A 17,077-nucleotide genomic window follows, 5' to 3' on the forward strand; every position below is an offset into this window, starting at 1 on the left:
ACATGTTTGGCTTTGGCAGCTGATTGTCCAACAGAGTCTCCAGAAACATTACCTCCTCACATCAGGATTAAACTAATAGTCAGGAACATAAAATGACGTCATGTTGACAGACGGCATCGTGACAGGGTTTCAACCACTCGAGGCATAATTTGGCAACAGGGCGATGAGACCATTTCCTGGTCATAAATGTGCTTAGTTTTAGATTAAATTTGATAAAAAGATCACGTTAACTCCTCGTAGCAACATCCTGTCTATGAAAAATCCACTGAATTACAATCAGAATCAGAGCCAGAATTTGATTTATTGTCGTTGTCATGTTTGAAGACAGGGAAAATTAAAGTGCCCACTAAAAACACAGAGAACATCGGAGTAAATGTTGAAAATTAAATGCAATTATTTTTGAGGATTTTACAAAGAGTCCGATAAAAACACATCTGACGTAGAGCTTGAACGGTTTGGAGAAAACATCGTATTACGATGTTATTTGTCAGTGAACAGTGACAGTGAAATATAATGGTGTCAGTGTTGATTGCTCTAAGACAGCAAGGTTGACTTTCTGAGTTGAAATCTTAAAAAGTACCTTTAAAGGTGATATTTGAGTTAAAGTATGTTACCAGGAAATCGACTTTGGTAGAAGTTGAAGTCACTTGTTTATATAATATTACTTAAGTAAAAGTACTTTATAATATGCTACTTATTAGTAGTACATAAAGTATTAAACAAGTGAGGAGTTAGGATTGAGCCATGATGGCTCAGTGGTAGGGCGGGTTGTTGTTCAACTGGAAGGTTGTGGGTTCAATTCCTGGCTATGCTAAGTCTATTATGTGTCCTTGAGCAAAGACACTTAACCCCATGTTGCAGTGTGTGAATGGGTGAAAAGTGTAGTATAAAGCAGCTCATCAACACTAGAAAAGCTCTATATACTGTAAATACAGACCATAATAGCAACTTTTCTTCTTCTAGTTAGAGGAAATGTAGTGGAGTAAAAGTTGCTAGAAATATTAATAACAAAGTAAAAGTACAGATACGTGAAGTTTATACTTTAGTACAATTGTAACTCACAGTAAACCCTGGGTTTATAAACTTTTCGGGCACAAACTGGATGTCCTCACAGCGACATTGAAACACATCGTATATCTTTACAAACACAGCGTGCAGGGTTCACCTTTAGGTCACAACAACAATCTCTATTGGATCTGGTTATCTGAGCATTAACCTACGACCTATAACTATAACTACAATATTGTTTTAATATCAAAGAGGGAGATATTGACTCCCTCTTATACTATGAGTTGGAGGAACTATCAAACAGATTCTATAGTGGGAGTAAAGTCAGAAGTAAGAAGTCTCCACTCTGTTCATCCAGCGTCACTTTATGAAGTCGAGACACTCGGGAGACGTTTCTCTGCAACATCAAACAGCAGAGGTAAAAAAAACTCAACAGTGTCACTGAACATCGCACCACAAACAGAATTATTCACACACTCGCACTGTGTGTGTGTGTGTGTGTGTGTGTGAGAGATAATGTCGCAGCGTTGGAAGGAAAAGCCGACGTGTTAAAGCTGTCACTGAAGCTGAGGAGGTTTTAATCTGTTCTTCTTCCGAAGGAGGAGGAGAACGCTACAGTAAAGGTGACTTAAAGGGCGAGGAACAGTAAAGACAGCGGTTTACTGGAGTCAGTAAACATAAAAACTAAAGCCCCGCCCCAAATTGGAGGGTAATTGGCCAGATTTTGGTCCTTCATACAATCGTGGATGTCTTCTGATTGTAGGCTGATTTAAACAGATTATCTGTCCAAATAATTGTTAAGTTTTGAACATGTTTTATTTTTACGACTGAACAGTGATTGTGGACGCATGTTTTTTTGCGCTTCTCAGCACAAAACATCGCGCACACACAGCAGCTAGTTAGGGTTGGAAATCCAGAAAAAACAGTCGGAGCAAGCTACGTTTTGAATTTAAAGTCCGATCCCCTTTCTTCACACTACCTTGTTTTACTAATTTCTTTTGTATTATTGAATATTTTTCTTCTTCTTGACTTATATTTCTCAAAAACACGAACATAATTAAAAAAATTCTAATCTAAGTGTAACAGTAACTTTTTAAAGCACAGATATTTAAAACAGTTGCAGCATGAAAAGCACAGATGTTACTGATAGTAGCAACAGTAGTCATAACATTCACCCTTACACTGAAAAAGATAAATGGAATCCAGCCCGTTATTCATTCTGATTATTTACGCTTGTTACTTTTTCCACCGCTGCTAAAATGGCTGCCGTGGAACGGAAAAACAAATAATATCTAGTATGTAGCTTATCTACGATGGTATTGCAGTGCTGGAAAATGAGTTTAATAATTTCACTAAATGTATATTAAATTTAAAGCAATAAAATAAAAAACTTTCTATCTTTTTTTTTTACTTCACTCTTGCACCAAACCCCACAGAGAAAATCATCGATTTTAACGTCACAGGACACAGGAGTTGTTGATCCACTGCTGCCTCCTTCACTAAGGTCAAATGTCACATTTTGTCACTTTGCCTTTTGTAATTCTTTATTTGGATTTACCTCAGTGACACAAAGTGACCACACAAGGCAGCAGTAGACCAGCAGCTCCTGTGTTGCCACAAGCTTAAATCAACAATTTTCTCAATGTACTTTGGTGCAGGAGAGGCAAACTTTGAGTTTTCCGTGAGAAATGTTGGTCTAACTGTAAGATAACATGTTCTTAAGACACTGTGCACTTAAGCGAGCATAGATTTGATGTCCTCATAAACACTGAAAGCAGCTCCATGTTTTTGTGAGGGTTTTAATTTTTGCATCTGTGCTGTGATTTACAGGAGAGTAACGGGGAGATGGCAGCGAGATGTAGTCATTACAAACCAATCTCAGACACTTCATCAGCACACACACACACACACACACACACTGGCAAACACTGTCGAAATGAAATAAAACCTTCATGCAGTGACAAGCGCTCGGGAAACATTTTTATGAACTCAGCACCCGGGAAGAAAGCCACGTCTTTACTTTGTCAATTCACCTCGTTTTTGTTTTTTTTTTGGTTTCTTGAAGGCGAGGCTCACTCAGCACGAGCTCGCGGTGAGAGATCTGTGTGTATATCATTCTCCATGACAACATCTCATCATCTCGTCGAGCGCATGCATTGTTTTGGTTTGCGTTACCAGAGAGCGGCTCTGCGAAATCTGGACGACAAAAAGAACGCTTACACTCCCGCTCTTATTCTTACATATGTCTCGTATTAGTTGTGTGCGAGTCTTTGTGTTTGGGAGTGATGTTTATCGGGGGGACAGATCCCGCTGGTGTAATCATTACGAGGCTCAGTGAAATGTCTCGCAGAGCACGTATATGTACGTGTGTGTGTGTGTGTGATGGGAAATGTCAGGAGGGCTCTGTCTTTGCTCACCAGAGAGAGAGAGAGAGAGAGAGGGGGAGAGAGAGAGAGAGAGGGGAGAGAGAGAGAGAGAGAGAGAGAGAGAGAGTGAAGGCCAACGCGGTCCAAGAAGCCGAGCGGGAAAAAAAAGACGTTTGAGTCGCACTTATACAGCGTGACATCAAACAGAGATGAGGTATCACTCAAGATAAGCATGGAAACATGAGTCGGGAGGAGCGGAGAAACAGACGTATGAGGTCACAAAAGCTGTTCATTTGCCAGCAAAATCAGCCCCAAATGGATTGCATGTGATCATTTAGAATAATGGGAGTTTTAATTTAATGTTAAATGGTGTTTTGCAGCCGCCTTCGCCAACATCTCAGCGAGTTAAACACACTTCAGCTCATCAAATCGACGTATCTTAAGAGTGCGTTTGCCACTTCATCTCGTCGTTAAACGACATTTTCCAAGTGGAAATTTAAGTTTGTGAAGTCGCTCCACTCTCCCACACCAAAGTCCATAGAGAAAACCAGTGATTTAAGCTCACGGCGACACAGGGTGCTCCTGGTCTAGAGCTGCCTCGTGTGGTCAGTTTGTGTCACTGAAATAAACGCGAACAAAGGATTTTAAATGCCAAAGTGATCAAATAAGACATTTGGTGATTATCAGAGGCAGCAGTGGATCAACGACTCCTGTGTGCTGGGATGTTAAAAACAGGGATTTTCTTTATGGAGTTTGGTGCAGAGAGAAAGAGCAACTTCAACTTGACTTTTTCTGTTGGAAACAGTGAGATAACACATTTTGTTATCATGTAGATTTTATCAAGTGAGCTCGACATATTGATAAGAGTGCAGTTTATAATCTAATCCCTCCATTTCCCAAGTGCGTAAGGGAACTACGGTTCATCTCATGCCTGTTTTGTCTATTTTGGGCTCCTGTAGAAACATGGCAGCCTCTGTAAAGCAAGGCCCTCGTCTAAAGTACATTTAAAATAGTTTTTCTAAGGCTAAAAAAATGCCCCAAACTATTGTTGTTTCACACAAAACGTTGAAATAAACAATCACACTTATGGTTAGTTTATTCAATTTCTGCCGTTTGAATTTTAATTAAATGTTACAAACTCTAATCTCATAACCTGGTGAATAAATGGGTTGTACTGGCCCTTTAAGGGTATTCCTTTATATTAACAGCAGCAGCATCATGTGACCACGCCATCATGTATATCACAAGCAGCTCGAGTGATGATTGTTAAAGCAACAATGCACAGACACGAGGGAGCCGTCGATCTGCTCTGACGCATTAGCATTTTTAAAGCCGTCAAACTCGTTTAAACTTTTACTCTGTGAGTGTGTGTGTGTGTGTGTGTGTGTGTGTGTGAGTGCGTGTGTGAGTGTGTGTGTGTGTACATTAAGTCATCAGTCAAACCCAACAACCTCTTCCCTTCATAACGACAACAGCTAAGTTTCAACACTCGCAGTTTAGTCATCCATTAGTCATGCTTCCCATCCAGATGTCTGGTGCGGGGGGAGGTGGGTGAGGTGGTAGTGGTGGTGTGGGGGGGGGGGATAGCAGCAGGTGTAGAGTCTCTTTGAGCCCAGCTGAGCTCTAAAAGGCGGTGCTTAGCACCCACGGCTCCGTCATCTGGCCTCTCCCCAGCCTCCGCCAGCCTCTCGACAGCCCATTCCTCATCATTTACCCCTTTTTGGCAAAAGCCCGCAGCCCGTCGTCTAATGGGCTTTCTCGCTCTGAACGCTTCCAGATGTTTGTTTATTTGTTGTGCAGCAACTGTAAAACAGTTTACTCTTCGTCGCTGGATCCGTTCCCGCTGCTCAATTTTCGGGGGCTGAGGGAGTTTTCGGGGTGATCCGCCCTCCCCCGCCCTCCCGCCCTCCCCCCCCAACATATAATGAAAGAAAAGTGCCAAACAAATGTGAGGCGCCTCGTGGGTGTCGTCAGGAAGGAGGGTTTTTTTTTCTCTTGCTTTGAAGACTGTTTTTTCCTCCAGGGATTTTAATAACAGTTGTTCGCCATTTAAGATCCATACATACAAAGTAGCTGGAAGCAGGCCCAGAACAACAGCAGCACTAAAAACTAACGCTCCGGGCTCGGGTCGTTTACAAGACGCCGGGGGAAGAAAAAACACATGAGCTATTGTGTTAATGTGACTGAAAAACACAAATATGTAACATTTCTGCATAAGAGCATCGAAAAAATGCACCAAAATGATTCAAACACTCTTTAAATCAATGTAAATCTGTATTTATGTTACATTAGGTTCATATTTTTGTATTCCCATGACTCCATGCTGCTTCATGTCGTCATAAAACGACGTCTTTTCTGATTATTTTAACTTAACAAAGAGGCACTGATAGAAATGAAGGTATGCAATTGTAATAAATCAAATTTCTCAAAGGTATTTGAATTACTACGACATCTTCTACTGGACTTTTTCAGGCCAAGGTTCAGCCAGAACGTCACTAGATTTGTTGCAACTCATGTTTCTGGGGAAAAAATTGAGGTTCTGAACAATCGCAGGGCAGGAGATAATTAGATCAAGTCGTATTTTAACTCCAGAAGAACTTCATGGATTTAAGATGTCGCTAAACACCAAAGAAGAAGAACAACTCACCACTAGCTAGAGCTGTTGTTGATCTGTGACGTAATAATTCAACCATAAAACACCTAACACGGACTAGAGTTCTCAACGGACCGACCCGGCCTGGCCCGCTGGTCTTTAAGACCAAACCCGACCCGGACGGAAACCCGTGGAAGTGTGATGGACTGACTCCAGAGTGTTTTCCTGTGTTTCACTCTGCTCTTACAAAGACATGCTTTTCATTTTACTGCTGCCACAGTTGAGAGATGAACCTGCTCACATTTAATCTGATACCTGTTACGACTTCACTCAAACACACACAGGAAATGAAAGGGATTTCATTAGAATCTCTGTGCACATGGACTGATCCATCAAGTCTGGACGGTTAGGATTAGATCTGTGAAATAACCTAACCTTCAAAATGTGTCATCTGGGGTTCCAACACACAATTCAAGGACTTTCCAGGACCAATTCCCTTAAAATTCAAGGACTTGAATGTGCTGAAGATGGGAGGGACAACTTGTAAGAGCTTGTCTTCGTCCTCTGAATTTTTATTTCCCAGACATCACGTCATCATTATTTTTCCAATTCACAAAATTCAAGCACTTTCAAGGACCCATGTCTATTCAGGGTGATTTTCAAACGTTTAAAGGGCCTTGAATTTTTTTCAACTTCAAGGATTTTAAGGACCAGTGGGAACCCTGGACAAAGAAGCCATAACTTATGTTGAGACAGGAGAAGACGACGTGTCCTCACAGACTCTGTCTCTCGCTCTGTGGTTCATGAAGCCACACAGTGTTTTAGACGCACAGATTTAGAGTCGAGCTGACGCTTGAACCAGCACTGAGAGTCAGAGCCAAGGTGACAGTCGAGGAGGATCCTCAGGCCGCTCTGCCAGACTCCATGACACGCTGGAGCCCCCACCCCACCAACCTCCTTCACTCCGCTCTGAGTTTAAAGGGATGTTTTTCACCACCATGTACTGGAAGAAGCTGGACAAATATCCCCTTAACTGAGGGCTTACCTAATAAAGTCAGCAACTTAACCTAAGAATGTGTTACTCTATTTTGCCATTAAACCAACTTTACGTTTGGTTTGAAACTAACGTACGTTTGAAAAGCCAGATTTATTACCCTTTAAAACAACTATTGCCACCTATTGACACTCCACTATAAGGCCTGGTTCACACTCGGTGGGACAGAAATGGTAATAAAACGTAAGAAAAACAATGGGTTGCACTGGCCCTTTAAGGGTATTCCAACTGGTAAAAATGACTGGGTGAGTTATTATCTACCAAACATTACTCTTGTGAATGAAATCAGGACATTTTAAGGATGAAAAACATTACGGTTAAAAGGCAGGAGCTGCAATCACTTTTTGGCAAGTGTAAGTGTACATTAAACGGGTTGTACTGGCCCTTTAAGGGTTCTCCAGCAGGTTGTAACGTAGCAGTGACGCACACGTTCCGGTGTGAACCCGGCCCAACATCTGGCTTTTGTGTAAGTTTTGTCTATGAATAGATACAATCAGCTTTCAGTCCCGTGTTAAATGTCTTTTTATATTTATCGAAGATTTTCTCAACTCCACTGGTGACTGGCAGCGACGTAAACATGAAAATCAGGTTTAAATATAAATGTTCAACTTTGACTTCAGGGCACGAACGATGTGAAATCAGAAAACTTTATTGATCCCTGACGGGAAATTGGTGTAATTTTCGTGGTCGTATTTTATTTCCAGTGTAACAAACTTTTCTTCTTCGTTGTTCCTGGTTTTTTCTCGACACGACAGCGGATTACAAAAGGAAGCAGGAAGAAACAAAACAAAACAAAACAGATACAACAAACAACAACAGACGCTGCAGAACCACCAAAGCACTTTGAAGAAAACGCACTGTTAAATTCACCGTGGCTTTTAAAACAAGAGCATTGTTTCGCCTCAATCCTGAATTTAACTCTGTAAACACACTTGGAATTTGTCTGAAGACGTGTGTCACTGTGACCATCTCCCACACACACACACACACACACACACACACACACACATAAACCGTGTAAATAAAAGAACGAGAACAGAGAGAGTGGAGGTTGAGAGCTGGAGGCAGCGACGTGAAGAGGATGTGAAGGGCAAAGATGAGAGCCGTGTTATCTGCGACCGCAGCGTCGCTTCATGAAAAACTAAAACAAACTGAGAGAGAGAGAGAGAGAGGGAGAGAGAGAGAGAGAGAGAGTGCCACCACCGCTCACGTCTCAGAGGAGCCGAGGAAGATTCCACGTGTCGCGGCGACCGAGAGTTCGTACACGCGAGAGCAAGTTCAGGAGAATCTGCTGAAGTTTTTATATCGTAGCGACTTTTTTTTTAGCTGCACAGAAACAACACAAAAACTTCTAAAACAGATTCCAGAAAAACACCTCCATTGTGTTTTCATGTATATGACTAATATACACATATATACTATAATATTTACTTTGGGGCATTACAGCGCCACACACAGGCCTGGCATATGTACTACGACTAATACTACTCGCGTTTATGAGTCATTCTGGGGGGATTTTGTGCGTTTGAATAAATTACTTGAAACTTTGCCAGCAAAATCTTTACATGCTATACATATCGTACGTTTATTAAATGTTTAATGTTATTCAGAAAAACGCCATTTGAATTCAACATTGTTATTGGAAGATTGTCAATGCTGAAGCTATGGAAGACGATTAGGGTCACGTGTGGATTATTTAAAAAAAAATAATAATGTACTGGACGAGATACACAAAATATATCTTTTTCTCTGAATTCTGAGATTAAGGTCAGAATTGTTGGGTTTCTCTGCTATCGATAATGTTGTCTATGTACAGAGTCTTGAGGCGCGATACAGATAAAATTGAATTGAATTGAATTCTGAGGAAAAGTCTGAATTCTGGATTTCAAGTCAAATTTCTGACAAAATAGTCAAAATTCTGACTTCTTTTCCTCACAAATTTCACTTCAAACTGAATTCTGCAAAGTCAGAATTCTGATGAAAAAGTGTGAAAGCTGCATTTCAAGTTAAAATTTAGACAAGAAAGTAAAAATAGTGAGGAAGAAATGGTCAGAAATTGCACTTTTTTCCCCTCACAATTTTCACTTCAATCTCATTTCTTTGATTCTTTTGATAGAAGTCTGAATTCTGAGAGAAAAGTCCAAATTCTGTATTTCAAGTCAAAATTTGGACAAAAAAGTGTAAATTGTGAGGAAAAAATATCAGAATTCTGATATTTTTTCAAAAATATTCTCATATGTGGCTTTAATCTTCTTCCTTATGCAACATCCTGCCAATAAAAATAATTCAACCCAGCAAATTATGCAAATTACAGGATTGGTGCTCATCATATGACCCATTTTGCATCTACTTTGTCTTTGAATTTGTATCTATGTGATCTCCATGTGTGTAACATTCAGAGTGAAGGAAAGAAAATAGATATCAGAAAATATCAAATAAACAAACTTCTTATGTTTCCCTTTGTTAAGTATTTGTCTCAGAATAAAAAAAATCTCCTCTCGTAATCTGCAGCAGACGCTGAGGTGAGCCCTCACATTGAATACATATTTAATAAATGAGATGAATTCCTCCCAGAGTGCAGATGTTTGATGTGAAGAAGTTGCTTCACAATTACATCAACGCCGGGTCAACGTGAGGCCTAATCAATGTCTGCGATCAACAGATCAAGGATGTTTCTGCTCGTACATGAACTTCGGCGTGTTCTCCCACGCACACGCTCTGATCAGCCTGAACCCGGATTAGCCAGATTTATTCCCAACATCACACACACACACACACACACACAGGAGATGAGATCAGTGAGAATAGATAACACAAGTTCAATAGATTCCCACTCTCTCTCCGCTCATGTTCGGGTTATGACATGTATTTACATAATCCATGAGCCCGGGTCGATCACATGTTATTAATTCTGAGGAAAAAATGTATATAAGATAAACAACAACCACCTGAATACACACACACACACACACACACGCGTGTATGGATCGCAAAGAGGGTCATATTTGACAGGATTTACAGCACAGGGTCTAAAGTGCAATAAAGTGCGTCCAATCCACTTTTGTGAAATAAACAGCATGTAATGTCGGCACAGAGTGAGGTACGAGGTGCAAAGGCGTTGTATTTATGATCTGAATTCTTCATATTTTGGGTAAAATGTCAATTAGGACTGTCATCGGGGTAAATAAATGTGGGTTTACACCACCAGATGCAATATTATCAACTTCCACTGTTGTGCTGATGAGGCTGAATGGAGAAGCAAGTAGCTATCGCCACTAAGCTAACCACTAGGCTAGGCTAGTGACTGTATGTGAAATATTTCTGTAACACGGTCGAGTGCAGCCTGAAGAAGACACAATGCAACGTCACCGCGGGATAACTCGCCGTATTCTGGCCGTAAAGACAGAAGTAATGGGCATTTCTTTTCTCCGTCAACCGTGGCTAAGCATCGTTACCAATCATCCACGAGAGGAAGTGAACACGTCTCTGCTGAGGAGACAGATCTGCTCTTACGTGAGGGGAAGGCATGAGAGCAGATCAAGAACCTTCACTGAAGGACAGGTACGGTTCTTGTGTGGTGGACCTTCTGCCTCAACCATCTACAGATCCTCTGTCCCATCAACAACTTTATATTCGACAGATGACGAGCGATGGTTCAAAAATGACACTTCTCATCCTCAGGTGTAAGAAAGAGCCCACAGTGTTGTCCTTACCTTTGTGGTTCTTGGCCTCTCTGGAGCCTTGTGGCAGTGGAGTGTAGGGCAGTGGTTGACGCTCAGCCTCCTTCAATGGCTGCCAGAGAAGAAACACACACACAGAATGACCGTTTAGAGAGAGAGAGAGTCACAAATCCCACTGATCACATGTGTTTTCAGATAAAACCAGATAAAACAAGGCTTCATTCAAACAATGTCCTCACATTTTTACACTTTATTGTAATATTTTATATGTTTTATAAGTTTTTTCTTATATGCATAAATATATTCTTATTTTTAAGTTTAAATGTATGTTTTGCATCCATCTCGCATCTATTTTCTAATTCTTATATTTTAAGAGTTGTAAAGTGCCTGAAACTGTGGTGCCATCACACAAACATCATTAACATTTATCCACCTTCCTACCTACCTAGCTTCCTTCCTTCCTTCCTACCTACCTACATACCTTCTTATCTTCTTAAAAGTATACATTAGAATATAAAGGGGAGAAAAAAACAAAACACTGTAAAATAAGTGCATTTTTTTTAGACAAAGTGAAAAGTGAGTTCCTGAATCTGCGAACATGTTCCCAAACAGGTCAATAGTTTCTCGTGCTGTTGTTGTTGTTGTTGCTGTGCTTTCTTTCACTTTCAAGGTCCAGAACGTTCTCTTCTTTTCTCTCAGCCTTTTTACCTCATGGAGCAGCAGCACTTTATCACGACACAGCGATATCTGATGCCTTTGCAGAAATACTTTCCTCTCCTGCAGGAAGGAATTCTGCGGGGCCTTTAATCATAGCGAGAAACTCAACTGACAAATACATATTAGAGGTGGTTTGGAGCTGCATGCCCCCCCCCCCCAACATTTTTGTTGTTGTTCCTCTACATGCCCATGCATAACCTTGAGAAATCGAACGGTGCGTGCCGTTAAATGGAACCATATTCTTCACGGGCAAAGGAGAGCACAGTGAATTGAAAATGATCACATAATATGCTCTCAGATAGAATCTCTAAAAAGGCATTAGGTCTGGCCAGCATGTGTCTCATATTACACCAAAAAGAGAAAAATGTCCTCACCACATTTGTGCCGGAGGATCGTGCTCTTTGAGAGCAACAGCTTGGAATAGAAATATTGTTTTGACAGCAGACCTGCTGCTCTCGGCCTCTGGAGTGGCTGAAACCTGTTACGAATATCGCAGATCACTCCTGTGCTTGTGTGGTGGATGTAATACAAGCAGTGGCACAAGCCAAAAATAAGAACACGCTGTACTCAGTAAAAGTGCCACAAACCATTGGAGCAAAAAAACAATCAGGTTGTTATACATATAGTTTTTCCTTTTAAACTGCAGCACCTGGAAACAGCCATGAACTCACTCCGTGTCTATATCAGTCCAATTTTTTCTTCACTTGAAGGTTGTGGGAGGAGCTGCAGACAATCTAAGCTGATACAAGGCTACAAAAGAGGGGTCAACCCCGGTCCATCGCAGGGCGAACATACGGACGCTCCAGTGTCCAATTAATCCCCAATCTGCATGTCTTTGGACTGGGGGAGGAACCCCAACACGGGAGAACATGCAAACTCCATGCAGAAAGGCCTTCAGACCCAAACCTACAACATTCTTGCTGTGAGGCAACAATGCTAGCCACGGCACCCTCACGTGTCCCTCGTCAAACATGAACGGCAAACTCCAGAAAATGTCCAGACACATTTCTCTGGACCTTGTTTGGATGTCTGTCTGTGTACAGAAGCTCAACCATCAAGGACATAGTTATCTATAAATCAATTTACCAGAGGCAACTGGACTTGAAGACATTTCATCTTCATCCAAGAAACTTCTTCAGGTACGAAAATGCCTCTCAGCAGAAGAGGAGATCCAGCGGCATCACCCATCGTCCACGTTCACTGCTCGTCTTTCTTTTCTTCTCATCTCTTCCCTGGAGATGCATCGTATCAACTTTTTACCCACACAGAGCTGGTGTTTCAGGAGCCGTCGAACTCAAACACCACGCTTGTGTTTTTGTGTCTCCAGAGAAAGAGATTGCGTCATAGCTCCACCTCCTGCTCCTGCATTAGCTAGCTATCACCACCTTCATTGTCGTCGTCTTGGTCTTCTTGCGTTCTTGCGAGTTTGTTCTCCATGCTCCACGTCTTCTCCTCCATCTTTTTTAGTGTTTGTCTGTGGGAGTGTTACAGCGTCACATACAGGCCTGGTGTATATACTACAGTGTGAAGAATAGCGTTGGGATGGTCTTAAGACAGAGAAACTCCTGTTGTGGGTAAACAACTTGTCATATTTCAGCTCATGTGACCACAGGCCTGCCATGTGACTTTGGGTACTGGAGTGTTAAAGTACCCCGATCTCTCCAATGACTGTAGTTGACTGTGATTGGCACTTTCTATCACACCTTGAACGGAGCAGCAACGACTGTCATTAGGACGCCGTGGAGTTACAGCGAGCACTGCCCACATTTCACAGTGGAGGATAAATTCACAGCAAACTTTCAGCACTGAAGAAGCCTCTTGGATGAAGGTCCAGTTGCTCTTGATCTCAATTGTTTTTGGACGATATTGCCACTGTCTGGACTCTCGCTCTATCTCCACACTCTCCTCTGATCCACCACAGAGCTGTGCTCCTGTTCGCCTCATTTCCTGGCCTGCATGAACGATCACAAGCCTGGGCCTCTTCAAGCCTACTTGGCCCTAAAAGGCCTCTTTCTAATCCCTTCGCTTGTCCAAGATTAATCTCCCTGGTTGCCACATTATTACCAGCACCACCCACAGACTGTGTTAGGAGGTAGAGGGAAGGACTGCTGGGTTTAGATCCAGAACCTCAGGCTGCCGGTTCACCCCAGCTTCGGTCCTGCAGGATGTCACCCCCCCCCCCATTACAAACCTCCCACTCAGCTCCAGCAGCGTAATGTGTGTTATGAACATGTCACCTCTCCAGAATCAAGCACCCAACCCATTCACCATCTGGGGTTTTCACCACAGCACGTCTTGTTTTTTATCGCACACAGCAGAAGATCAATCACTTGGCGTCCCGTGTCCTCTTTCTCTCTCCACATCTGCATTCTTTCACTTCAGTCGCTGACCCGTCCAGAGGAACCGAAAACAGCGACGCTTCACGACAAAGAAAGGGACGTGGAACAAATGAATGAGATTAGGATTACGGCTTGATTAAAGAGCTCTGACGGCTGAAGTAAGACCAGGATCTGGGCTCAAAGTGAACTTCGTATCTGTTTATTATTTCCTAAATGAATGGATTTGTTGTTCGGTCCTGGACTTCAAAAGGACGACGACCTGGAATGATTTGTATTATTTCCAGATATTGAGTTTTTCTCTGAGAGAAGCAAAATAAATTCACATTTTAGAAGCAAATGTTTGATTTTATGGAGTCAAAAAAACAACTCTAACCAAAATATTACCTTAGTTATTGATAAATAATGAATTTAGATTAAATTAGTTATTAAGTGCATTCAAAGAGGGTTTAAACTATAGAACTACATAAATAACAATACAGTTCATCATGATTTAACTCTTCAGTTGGGACATTGACACATTTTGAGATATAACAACAAGACTTACTAGATGTTTTAAATTAGATTTGAGAACTTTACCACGTATGTAATGATACACTACCATTACACAATTTATGGGTTCCATAGAATTGTAATTGTTATAATTGTTGTAATATAAAATTAGTCCCCATATACTTTTTTATTACTAGATATATTATGTACTAAACCCCTATTGATTTGTGTTGCATTAAAGATTCAATAATAGAATTCTGATTCTATTATTGTCTATCATGTACAGTAGGTGGTATTGGCTAATTATATATAATATAATGTGTGTAATACAAACATGTATTATGGCAGGTTCCTTCCTGCTTGTGTTACCGGGGGGAAACTATTGAGCATCTGTTGTGTTGGTGATTTAACTGGACCACAGTGACTGTTCCATAAATCACGGTTAATCTCGGTTTCTTGGCATTTTTTGTACATGTTCTGGAATGTTCCCCAAGAAGCAAAGTGTTGCACATTCCAAATCTTAAGGACAAGACACTTTGTCTGCCTTGTTATCTGTGGTTGTACCAACACTGAACAGAGGGAGGTGCTACTGTGTCATCTATTTAAGAAGCTTCCGGACGCCCTTGTTTGCTTCCTCTCTCTCTCTCTCAGTCTCTCTCTGCTGTCCAGATTAGTCTGCTCATCAAGCTGAGCATTGTTTTAATTTGCACGGCCCGGGGCATATGCTGAGTGTTCACATCGTTATTGTCTCCGTGCCATGTGACTTATATTAGCACAGCTCATGATAACACACTCACAGGCGGAGTGGTGGAGAGCGGCAGCGTGGATTCTGGGATGGAACGGTGTGTTAGACACAAGGGAGAGGGAAGAAGAAGAAGAAGAAGAAGAAGAAAAAGAAAGAGAAATAATTATATATATATTTAAAAAAAAAAGTATGTGTATGTTTTTATGTGAGTGAGAGATAAAATAAAATAAAATCGGGTGGTGGCTCTGTGAGCGAGAGCGAGAGAGAGAGAGAGAGAGAGAGAGAGTGGAGAAGCTGTGTTGGATGTCATAATGAAAGATGATTCCCGTACAGGATAATACATCACACCACTGCTGCTCTGTCTTCTCCTTCCCTGTGTTGTTATGCGAATAAATGCTGATAAACCCAGAGGCGAGAGTGATTATTACTTCCAAACGTATCACCATGAGAGAAAGAGAGGGAGCAGGAAGAAGAGAGGAGAGAGGAGAAGGAAGGAGGGGAGAGAAGATGAGGATCAAGCACACAGAGCATGAAACCACCTCCACAGTTGGGTTCCTGAACAACTGAGACACCAGAAGAAGAAAAAAACAACAACTGTGAGTTGGAGAAGGTTTGACGCAGATCTGGTGTTTTTCAGATGCAACTGCAACAAAGTTTACCAAGTTTGACAGGAAGTGTTTTCGTCAAGGCCGTACAAATCCCGAGAAACCAGGACGAGACCAAGACTTTTAGGGGTCAAAGACCAAGTCCTGACCAAAGATAAAGTTCTACTCATTATGAAAAAATAGAGTGAACCAAGACAAGACCAAGACTTTAAGGGTCCAAGACCAAGTTGAGGCCAGAAGATCAGGGTGAACCAAGGTCAAGGCAAGGCCAGGAATTTAGGATCCAAGTCCAAGTCGTTACGAAAAACCAGAGTGAACCAAGACAAGACCAAGACTTTTAGAGCCCAAGACCAAGTCCTTACAAAGACAATCATGACAAAAGACCAAAACAACAAGAGTGAAACAAAACAAGACCAAGACCTAGAATGAACCTAAGCAAGACCCAGACTCTCAGGACCCAAGGCTCTGACAATTGTGACCAAAGACCGGGACAAGACAAAGACTTTAGGGTCCAGGTCTTTATGAAAACCAGAGTGAACCAAGATGAGACCAAAGATTTTCAAATCTAAGATCAAGTTGATCCCAGGACAAGGACAAGATAGAGATTACCAAGAACAGTCCAAGACTTTTAGGGATCAAGACAAGTACACTTTATAAAGTATAATGTTAAAGTGAAGTGGGCAGGACCAAAGTACACATAAGTACACACATAAGTACACGTGTTGAACATCGCGGCGGCCTGAGGCTCCGAGGTCGCCGCCTCCTGACACAGCTGCTTCCTGCCTCCGCTCACCTCCACTCGCTCCTCGAGACTGACCAGCAACACAATGTAATTACAGCCGCGCTACAGAGGGAGAAGCAGTGTAAACACCAGACCTTTTTATCTCCTTATACATCTGGACATGTAGACAAAGTGCTAAAAGGAAATAAATGTGGCCTGACAGCCACATCAAAGAGTTCAGCCAGAGGCTCGCTGCTACTTAGGGCACAGGAATGTTGTTGCTAAGCATCCGCCCGCAACCTATCAGGGTGCAAAGAGGCTCCTGTCCTGCCTCGCAGAGGGAAGAGGGGAAGAAGAGAGAAATGAAAGAGGAGAGAGAGTTGTGTGTGTGTGTGTGCGCGCTGACATTGAGGGGGAACTTGGGACTGGAGAAGATTTTTGTAGCTTAAAGCAATTGTTGGAAGAAACAAGCCTTCTGTTTTGTTTTCTCCTGACACCGTTTCGGCTTTTTGTGCTCGCAAACGACGTGTATGAAAATGTCTTTTGATATCTTTTCTCTTCGGGTCTGTATCAAAATATTTTCTTTTGTGTCTGAGTTTCTTTTTTTTTTTAGGTTTGTTTTCCTCACGTCGCCGCGTCTGTAAACCGCGACTGCTTTGTGATCACGTCGCAGATCAGAGGAGACGCCACTCGTGAACTTATTTGAGTCAACGTTTTAATGTCGGCAGCGACACGTTTATCTCTTCATGAGATGGATTTT

At 41.8% G+C, this 17,077-nt stretch overlaps 1 protein-coding gene across 1 annotated transcript in view; it reads right to left on the reverse strand.

Moving 5' to 3' along the window:
* Positions 1–17,077, reverse strand: part of lrmda (leucine rich melanocyte differentiation associated) — a 269,062-nt gene that overhangs the window by 25,970 nt on the left and 226,015 nt on the right. The window contains exon 6 of the mRNA XM_058651825.1: positions 10,735–10,813. Coding sequence (XP_058507808.1) covers positions 10,735–10,813 — 79 coding nt within the window. The remainder of the gene's footprint in view (positions 1–10,734; positions 10,814–17,077) is intronic.

This window comes from Solea solea, chromosome 15, assembly GCF_958295425.1.
Source record: "Solea solea chromosome 15, fSolSol10.1, whole genome shotgun sequence".
Lineage (NCBI taxonomy): Eukaryota > Metazoa > Chordata > Actinopteri > Pleuronectiformes > Soleidae > Solea > Solea solea.